Raw genomic sequence first — 10,514 nt, 5'->3', positions numbered from 1 at the left:
ACGGAATATGGGTTCAGTTAGGGCTGGGGTGTGATAGGGAAATGTCTATATATATATATCTGTCTGTCTCACAGTCTGTATATACACATATATATATATATACCTGCCTTTGCCGCCTTCCAGCTAAATGCATTTCGGTTTTATTCATATTTTATTCAAATGTGGCAACCAAAATGGCACAAACACTGTGCAGTTATATATGTTTCGTTCTCTACTATCCTGTGCAGTGCTCTTTCACTCACTCACTCAGCCAGGGCTGCATGATGGCGCTTAAAACGGAGTTGATACTCAAAAATGGGCTAAACAATTGAGGAAATCCTTTGAGTTGAGCCGGAGCAAGAGTCGATAAAAGAACGTAGCAAAACTGAAATTGATTAAAATGGATGATTGGAAATGTCAATTAAAAAATTTACTATATTGGCAGGAAGCAGTTTAATTAAGTAAGAAACCTTTTAGGTGTACAAAAAATTACTATAGAAAACTCGTTTCACTTTCGGTTCCACATGAATTGATTCTTCTCTCAAGAGTAAAATGGGTTGGCTTGCAGTCAATATTTAATATATCAAAGTAGGGATTGACTAGGCGTACATTGCTCCCACATTTTTCAATATGCTCTTCTGTATTTAATTTTTCTTTTTATATATATTATTTACATAAATATTCCAATTCTCTCTGGCTTAGAATTATATATTTCCTTTATTTACTATTTATTATCTTATTTTTAAATTAGGGAAGAAACTAACTTTTGATTTTGAATTATACATTCACACAGTCCTTCCAATTGATGGTAGTTCTTATAAAGCTGCCTTTCAAATCTTTTTCAGCTACATTCCCCTATAGATATTAGCTCAGATTCGACTTAAAATATTAATCAACTAACTGTGAATGCAGCTCGAGGACATTTCTATTGATTCATTTGAGAGTCTTCTGAGTGTTGAACCAGTCCCTGAAGGCAGCTCTTTATGGAGCTGCCAAATTGTTGTGGCCATTTCTCATCGTGTTTTTGTTGTTGTTTGCGTTTGTCATTTGAGGGCGAAGCAAATACTTTGGAACTCTCATTGCCTCAATTTTGTGTGCAGCTGGATGGGGGACGGGCGGAAGGGTAAGGAGGTGGGGAGCGATGGTAGAAAGAGAAGTAAAGCCACAGTCTGAGACATCAGTTTTGCCATGAATTGCATTTTTCTGTGCCGCGCCTCGCTGCCCCGTTTTTAGCCATAAACTTGTCATCATTTTAATATTGGCAGCTTATAAGCCACGTTAGACGCAGCCACGACCAAAAGCAACAACAGATCAGCAGGGAATGTGCAATGAAGTGGCAGCAGGAGCAGCAGGAGCAGCAAGGGAGTACTACAAAACGCGAGCATTGAGAGGAACAGAAAGAAACGGGAAGAGGAAAAGGCAAACGAGGGGCAAGGAAAGGAACGACGACCCAAAGCCAATGTCAAGCCAAGTCAAGACAAGCCAACTCAGCAACGGATTATCTGCGACAGCCCCATGAAAGGCGTTGACGTGCTAGTGGAACGCCCCCAGAACGCTGCAGGGCTGAGGGGCCGTGGTTAGATCGAGGACTATAGCTAGTTTGTGTGTGTAGCAAAAATTTACTGTAAAATACAATTTCCCGTTTTTATAGCTCATTTCCAACAACATTTGCTTAGCCAGCTCGTCGCTCGTCGCTCGTCGCTCTGCGCCGTCTATGGGAAAACAATTTTTATTGCATTTCGCTGGCAATGAGCAAAATGAGCGGTAAGCGGGCGGTGAGGTGAGCGGGCGACGAGGTGAGAGTTAAAGGGGTGAGTGAGTGAATGCGCTGAACGTTGGGCGGTGCAATGACTCGCTGCTTGAATGAATGGATGGATAGATGGATGGCCAGCAGGCTGACTGGCTGGCTGGCTGGTGGGTGGGCTAGTGGGCTTGCTGGGTTGACTAACAGTGGTTGGGGGAGTAAGTAAATATTACTTCGTTTCTTTTTTCCTTTTTTTTAAACACTTGGCATTAAGTGCAGCAGCTGTGGGCTGACGAAGAAGTAGAGGACGGGCGTCTGGCTAGCAGCTGCCACAAGCATCGACATAACCGTGGAAAACGGGAAGGGCAGGCAGGCAGGCAGGCAGCCAGCCAGGCAGTCAGGCAACGTTTCCTGCGTTAGTTGTGCGCTTCAAGATTCAATTATAATGCAATAAAGCGCGAATCAGAGTTACAATAAAAATAACAAGAGCGAGCTGCACAGCAGCAGCAGCAGCGGCAGCATCAGCAGCACACATACACAGACCCATGTACAAACACACATTGATAATGTCAGTAGACATGCCGAGTATACAAGAAATCTGCAAAACACACACACACACACACATACAAACAGACTGCTACAATTGCAACTCTTCATACGCCTGTACCTCAGAAAGTGTTCCAGAAATTATCATAACAGAAGTTTTGAAGCTATTTGAATTAAATCAATTAATATTTTTGTTTAAAATTATTTATAAGTTTATTTCTGTTTGTTATTTTTTATGGTTTTCCATATGCTAACCAAAATAAGTTGTCTATTGCAGTTTTTATTGGAAATATCAATAAATAAATATATAGGATTAAAGAGGGAATCTCTAATGAAAGTGAAAGAATGTTACTTTTAATTTACTAATATTTAATATTTATTAAAACTGCAAAATTGTGTAAAAAGAAAAATTAATTTTTAATCTTATAAAATTAATAAAAAATCATGTTAAATTGATTTTCATTAATTTTATTTTTCATTTTTAATTATTTATTATTTTATTTTATTAATTTTTGTATGTAAGCAAACGAATATTTTTTTTTTTTTTAATTATATAAATATACGAATAAAAATATTTTGCTTGAATATATTTAGATTATTTATTTGTCATATTTAAATATATTTACATGAAATTGTATTTTAAAATTCTTTTAAAATTCGTTTTCTTCAAATTCATTTATTTAAATTATATTTCACTTACAAAAATTATTATTAATGAAAATTAATTTAATTTTAACATATGTATTTTTATTATTGAAAAGCGATTTGGTGGGGTTCACCATTGAATAGTTGCCTAATAAATTCAAAGTAAATTTCTTAAGAATTAAATTTGTAATCACGTTTATTCAATATTTAATCAACATTTACTGCTGAACGAAAATATTAAGAGAAAATTCCTATTATATTCTTTCCTTTATTAAGTCGACTACAAAGAACTTAGGTGACGCTATTTTTTATTTGATTTTTGCTTTGTTGGTTGAATAATGTAAATGAAATTCGCTTGAATTATGTTTATAAATATGCGTAAATTAGTGTTCTAATAGGCTTCCCATGGAAATGTATTTCATTGAAAATTAGCTGCAATTTGAGCGGAATCAAATTAATATTGATTTATTTATGAGACCCAAAATAAAATAACGATGAAAAGTGGCTTAAAAAGCAGAGAAATTGATTTCTGGATCGTGTTTGGAATGAGAGCAACTTCGGGCAGGAGCTACAGTTGGCTGCAACAAAAATGCTGGCCAGACCTGACGAGAGAGAGAGAGAGAGAGAGAGAAAGAGAGAGAGGGTGTGAGAAGAGTTGTTTCCCGCTCTAGTGCTGCTGCAGCAGCGCCATCAGCAGCTAAGTGTTTAAGTGTTCTAATGTAACTTTGTCTCAACTGCTTCAGTTGCCATTTCTCACTCATTTTCTTGGTGCACTTTGGTCGATGGAAGTACGTCGACTGCTCCTAATATGATTATGATTGTTTCTTTCCTTTCTCTTGTTGCTTTATGCAAATTATCGACTGTAATCAGTCAGTCATAAAAAAAGTAAACTTTAAATTGACTAATTCAAAAAAAAAAAAAAAAAAAAAAAAAAAAAAACAGTAAAAATATTTCAAACTGGCCGACGGTCATTTTAATTATCTGGCAAAAAAATGCAAAGCAGCTACAACAAAAATAGCAACAGCAACAACAACAATGACAGCCAAAAAGAAATTCAATTAAAATGGAATCCCCGGAAATTCCTTGTAATCCAAAACAGCCCAGAAAAGAAGCAGCAGCAGGAGCAGGAGCAGAAGAAGTGCGTATAATGCGTATACATATTGTCAAAAGGCAAATTGTACAACTCACGAAGGTAGCTCAAAACATGTGGCCAATAAATTCGTGAACAGCAAAAAAAAAAAAAAAAAAAAATGGACGAAAAAAAAAAGAAGAAGTAACTTAAGTATGTAAATTGCCGCACGTTCATTTTTTGATTTTCCCCAGCATGAAATCAGTATAATCTGTTTTGTCAGTGCCCTGACCAACAACAGCGACAGCAATGGCAGCAGCTGAGCAGCAACAGAAAAGTCAACGCAAACTTTGCCAGCTGAAGTTGATTTAAAACGCGATGCCAAACTCGCTCAACCTACTCTGTGTGTGTGTGGGTGTGTTAGCCCACCGGGTGCTTATCCGTGTCCGTGCTTTGGTCCGTATCCCTGCCCAGGAGCGCTGATTAACGCACTCGAGCGCAATCTGCCTCACTTCACTTTTATGTAAACACAAAACAGAATATAAAGGCATAAAGCAAAATAAAATAGAACGCCTCTCTTTCTATCTGTCTGTCTCTTTCTGTCTCTTTGGCTGTCTGTCTGCAGAGCAGCAGGCCTATCTAGATGTGGAAAGCAAAAAAATAAATATATGTTTGACTCTCTGTCTGCCTTTTCATATTAAAGGTAATTTTCATATTTTTACAAATGGCTGCCTAGCAGTATCTTCTCTCTCTCTTTCCATCCCTCTCTCTCTCTCGCTCTTTATATCTTTGTGAGCTGTTTTAGCATACGCCAAATTCAATCATTTAAATTCAAAAATACACGTAAATATATTTATGTGAAAAGAACAGAATAAAAAAATATATATTACCTATATACAGTTAAATATATATATGTGTATGTGTATATATATCTACAAAACTCTACTGGTACATTGTGTGGCAAGGTCAACGGCCGACAATTGAATAAAATGAAAATATATAATATCCACGTGGATTTTGGCAAAGCAAAGACGATTGTAATACCCTAAGGTGTAAAGATTACAAACACGATTTCGCTTGAGCAATGGGCGTGTGCTACGCATATCAAAATGGACTATTCAGACTGAAAAATTTATAAGAGTTTCATTCTTGAATTGTGAGTGCTCTTGTGTATATATGTATATGTATGAGATGTGGTTAGGCATAAATTTATATCAGGGGAAGAAGGAAGGAGTTGGCAATTGTTTGAAGCAATCGTGTTAATGTGCGGCTAGTCGATTGCTCTTGATATATGTAGGTCACAATAGGCTGCTTATTAATTATGTAACATTAATATTAATCTAGTTTTACTTTGATTTATTGGCAATTTGCTGCAGCTGCATTGTGTGATTTAATTAGCCTAAACTTAAATATTAGTTATTCAAATAATAATATTGATGAGTGAAATAGATTATTCTTTATTTTAAAGTCAAGTATTATACAATTTTCTGTATACATTTTTTTGTTATATATTTTCAAATATTTATATGAAACCAATTTTTTATTTCAATTCAAATAATAAAATAAAAAAACATATAATACGGAATTTAATTTTTGTTACATAAAATAATAAGTATAATAAGCATAAAAATAAGCTAAAAACAGGAAAATTCCATAACTAAAAAAACAAGTAATAAATACATATGCAATATATATATTATTATTATTATTATTGTTTTTTTGTTTTTGTCTTTCAATTTTTGTATAAAGTTAAATTGGCAAAGGCGCTGTAATTTTAATTGAATAACTTCATTATGTAGCCGTAAATAATTATATAATTAATAATCAATTGTGCTTAATACCTTACTGTAACTAGATTATAGTGAAGCTTATGTCATATCAAATGCTGTCATATGTTTAGTTATGCATACATAGTTATGCAACATAAATATTAATCAATGCTATGCTCTGCCGGAGATAATAATTATTATTTAATATGTTAGCAAAAATAAAGTGCATTTTATTGCTTTAAGTATTTGTATAAATAAGTATTTTGTTGCCTGAATTTTTGAACCTTTTTAAAGCAAAAAAATAAAAAATCTGTTTTCCACAAAATTGTAGGAGTTGATTTAAGGTTTCTATTTTTCTTGTTTTTCTTGACGTCAACCTTTGAACTTTGTTTCGATTTGGCACAAGCCAAAGGCTTGACCCTTGACTTTTTTACCCAATTTTAGATGCGAATCAAGTTTATTTTGAAGTGTTCCTATGGCATTGCTTTGCTCTTGCTCTTTTAAACTGGGCTAAAACTTGTTCTGCTCTATCTCCAGCAAGCGTTACCAATCTCGTGCGCAAGTTATGTTATCCATCGTCCCAAATGCGAGTGCATCAAAAGGGCAAAAACTGAACTGAGTCGCGGCTTGCAAAACTTGCAAAAAAAAAAAAAAAAAAAAAAAAAGAAAAGATGGAAATATTGTAAGCTGAGGCACCCAAGCAGCGTGCTGCAAAAAATATTTATTACTCACGGCCAGGCAGAAGCATCTATGTATGTGTGTGTGCATGAACGTGTGTGTGTGTGTGTGTGTGGGTGTGTGTCTAGTGGAAGATTGTTTGCCCTCAAGGTGAAAATATGCTAAGTAACAAATAAAAGCAAGATCTCTATCAGAGGCAGGCTGCCTCAACTGCGACGGCGACGGCGGCAGCGACTGCAGCGCCGGCGTCGACTGAAAATGTTGCAAACGAGTCGAAGCGTCGCGTCGCGTCGTTTCTTTTGGCTTTTTATGTATTTCTATTTTATTTTTATTTTTATTTTATTTTTTTTTTGAGGTTTTTTTGAGAAGTGCGGCAAAACTAGAGCAGGATGAGGAATGAAACGAAACGAAACGATACGGAACGGATCGGAACGAAATAGACGGCCAAAAGCAAAGCTTGTAAACAAATTAAGAGATTGCTTTCGGCTAGGCGGCCCTCAAAAGCGTTGAACTGAAGGCTAAGCCAATGGGCGTGGCCCCCCAGCAATGGGGCAATGGGCGTTTCTAATCAAATCAGTTGCTGCATGCAATAAATTCCAACGGGGGGCAACAAAAATAACAAAAATATTGAGAAGTAAAATGAAAAACACTTTGCGGTTCCTGCTGCTGCTGCTGTTGCCACAAGCTGAAGCGACAAACAACAAAATTGATTGGGCGACTATTTTTTTTTTTTAGGTGTAGTGCGTGTAAAATTTTTGTTTACAAATTGTTCAACTTTCATAAAATGTGCCCAAAGGGGCACAAGAAGGGGGCGTGGCTATGGCGTGACTGCGTTTCGTAAAGGGCGGGATTGGTTTTTTTTTTTTTTTTTTTTTTTAGTTTTCTCTTTGGCCTATATCATGTAAATGTGATTATTTTAAATCATGAAACTCTCAAGCGTTTTGTAAATAATTTCCAGCCGGCCAGTTAAAAGCTGACAAAGTATCTCCAACAACTATGAAAAAGTGCTTAGACTTGAATGTCAAAAAATGTATATATGTAGATGTATATGTATGTGGCTAGAACAACTTAGTGATTAAAGAGATTTGAAGAGTGGCTAGGCAAGGTTGAAGTGGCCACTGGAAGAGCTGGAAAATGTTCTTTACTTAAAGAGAACCGAGAATTGAAAACAAAGCAGTTGAGCAACTTAGAGAATGTTTCATGTAAAAGTGAAAGTATAAAAATGTTGCACACGTATATAAAATACAATTTAATTAAAACGAAGGAGAAATCTGATGATATGTCTTCTATTTATTTAATAAAAGTCAGAAATATATTTAAATATATGTAATATAAGTATATATAAAATATATAAATAATGGAGTCTAAGCAAAAGCTGCTTTATTATCAATAAATATATAATATTTAATAAGATTTGTTAGTTACTCATGAATTGTATAGGTATTCTATGTTTATTCATATTTATAAAGTTTATTGTAGTTTTTCTGTACTTATTAATATTCATAAACTTATTTCATCAATCAGGAGAGTTTAAAGAAAAAAATATATATTTATATATTATTATATATTTTCTTATTTTACATATGTTATTGTACCTTTTCTGTCTTTATTAAAATTCCTAAACATATTTCATCAATCAGGAGATTGGTTATAGATTAAATATATAGATATTCCATATGCATAAGTTTCCACATGATTTGCCATTTAATTACGAATTATCTCTAGCTTGTCGAACTGGTAGCAATTAATTTGGGATTTTTATAGTTAAACTTAATTCAAACTCAAAAAAACAGTAATCAAGCTACTCCACTTAGTAAAAATATAAAAATTTTCCATCAAATATCCTAGTTAAAGCACATGCCAATAAAAATTCAGTATATTTTGTATAAATCAATCCATTACTTGTGAGCCGATGTCAGAAGTTAGCTATCGTCCCTTCTATGGCCGCACCATTGCCTACACTGAGGACAACATCGAGATAAGGAAACTCTTTGTGCGGGCTGTGCCAATCGAGATGGAGTCGGAGCTGTTGTCGAACTACTTCAACAGCTTTGGCAGAGTGCTGCAGATGGAGCTGACAGAGAAGGCGGCTGACAGGAGATTTAAATACGGCTACGTTCTGTATGAGAGCTCACGGGATGCAGCGGATGTGCTGCTGAAGGGGAGGCATTTGGTAGAGAAGCAGCTGGTTAAGGTGGAGGCGTTCTATAGCTGGGGTCAGCCGGCCTCTGTGGAGCGCTGTGGGTCCATTTGCCAAATGTCGCCCATAATGAGGCTTAATGATGATTGCCTGCTCTGCATATACCGTTATCTAGCGCTTGCGGATCAACTCAGCCTGGCACGCGTCCTGCAACGCTGTCCGCCCCTCTACAGCTCCATTAATCTGGGCGTCTTCAAGGGGCTCAGTCTGTGGCATATACGTGATTTTCTGCTGCTTTTCGGCCAGCATCTGAGCCAGCTTGTTGGCCAAATACCGCGCAATCATCACCAGAGGCTGATTGAATACCTGGCCAGCCATTGCCGCCAACTCAAGGTGCTGCGCCTCAGATATAGTCCCATATCGTTGCGCAACATGCACAAGCTGTTCGGTCAGCTGCAGCAGCTGGAGGAGCTGGAGCTGTCCAACTGCGACCTCAGGGATGAATGCCTGCTGGAACTGAGTCATCTGGCTAAACTAAAGACACTGAATCTCTGCTACAATGACATGCTGACTGGCCGGCACATGGATAAGCTGCCAAGCTCTATAGAATCATTAGATCTCCTATATTGCTTCGATCTGCAGTTTGCGCTCCTGCCCAGCATCTGCAGCTGCTTGCCCCATCTCAGGGAGCTGAGCGTCAAGGCTGTGCACACTGAGCAAACGGATGTATTCCGGGCATTGGCCAACGAGCACTGCTGCGAGCGTCTGGAGCGACTTGCACTGAAGACGCTCAGCTACCAGGAGCAGCCTCTGCACCTGGAGTACCTGGCCAAGCTGCCCGCTCTCCGGCAGCTGATCATGCACGATAGTCCGCCCAGCCTTGAGCTGCTGCAGTGGCTCGTCACATACAAGGCGCAGCAGCTCTTGCAGCTGGAGAGCAGCTCTCGCATCTCATTGGATGCCAGGCACTTGGAGCTGGTGGCTCAGCTGAAGGCGCTGCGTATTCTCTCGCTGCCCCATCACAATCAGCTCGACAATGATGGCATGGCAAAGCTTTGCAGTCTCCAGGACTTGCGGGAAATCTCTTTGCAGTCGTGCAAGCAAGTCACAGAGCAGGCGATTCTCCGTCTGCTGATCAGCTGCAAGCAGCTGCATGTGCTGCATCTGGAGCGTTGCGTCCTGCTCTCTGGGCAGCTCATCTATAGCATTATGAGTCAGCTGCGTGAGGAGCTGCACAGTGGGCTCAACCAGCGCCAATTGCCAGTTAAGCTCTTCTTCTACGGCTCGAAATTTAATGAGTTTGTGCTTAAGCGCCCAGATTTAGTGGATAACGATGTGGTGCATGTGGAGCTGACTCTTTGTCCGAATTGGTAGAGCAGACCTTGGGTGGGCTGGATAAATAGCTGAGGAGAGTTATGAACGTTCATGTTTGCAGGTGTATATTTATTTAAATTTTAATAGTTGATCCAAATCAATAGATCTTATTACAATTCATAGAAAGATGATTGTGTTTCAGTAAAGTTCGAAGCCAAATAGCAGCTAACTAGACAGTCTACTAGGACATTAGAAAGCTGCATGAAGAGGCCAAGCTGAAGCGAATTAGTTAGTTATGAGTATTTAATAAACATCGTTTGTTCAAGTTCCTAAGAAGTTGGAGTTGTCTAGAGAAAAAATATTAAAGCAGAACGAAATTTGATATTACTTTCGTTTTCTTATAAGATAAATACCTCTTTGAAAAGGTAATTTTTAAATCTATAACTCTTTTTAATTTCAATTAATATTATATATTTTAATTGCGTTTGAAGTTGAAAAATAAAAGCCGAATATAAATTTTGCTGTATATAAAAAAAAAAAAAAAAAAAAAAAAAAATACATATGTATATACTTTTGTGCTCATAAATATGAATTATTAAATTAAAATATAATTTTGGCTTAAATATAAAA

The 10,514-nt window shown here is 37.1% G+C and overlaps 1 protein-coding gene across 1 annotated transcript; it reads left to right on the top strand.

Annotated features, from left to right (window-relative positions):
• The first annotated feature begins 8,206 nt into the window (after positions 1–8,206).
• On the top strand, positions 8,207–10,266 carry LOC6576337. Its single transcript, XM_002002292.4, has 2 exons — positions 8,207–10,005; positions 10,068–10,266. The coding sequence occupies exon 1, from the start codon at positions 8,343–8,345 to the stop codon at positions 9,942–9,944; it is 1,602 nt and encodes a 533-aa protein (XP_002002328.1). The 5' UTR covers positions 8,207–8,342; the 3' UTR covers positions 9,945–10,005; positions 10,068–10,266.
• The last annotated feature ends 248 nt before the right edge of the window (positions 10,267–10,514 follow it).

The sequence above is a fragment of the Drosophila mojavensis genome, unplaced genomic scaffold, assembly GCF_018153725.1.
Source record: "Drosophila mojavensis isolate 15081-1352.22 unplaced genomic scaffold, ASM1815372v1 contig_36, whole genome shotgun sequence".
NCBI lineage: Eukaryota > Metazoa > Arthropoda > Insecta > Diptera > Drosophilidae > Drosophila > Drosophila mojavensis.
The sequence above is the reverse complement of the archived record's forward strand: the minus strand, read 5'-3'. Positions and strand labels throughout refer to the sequence as shown.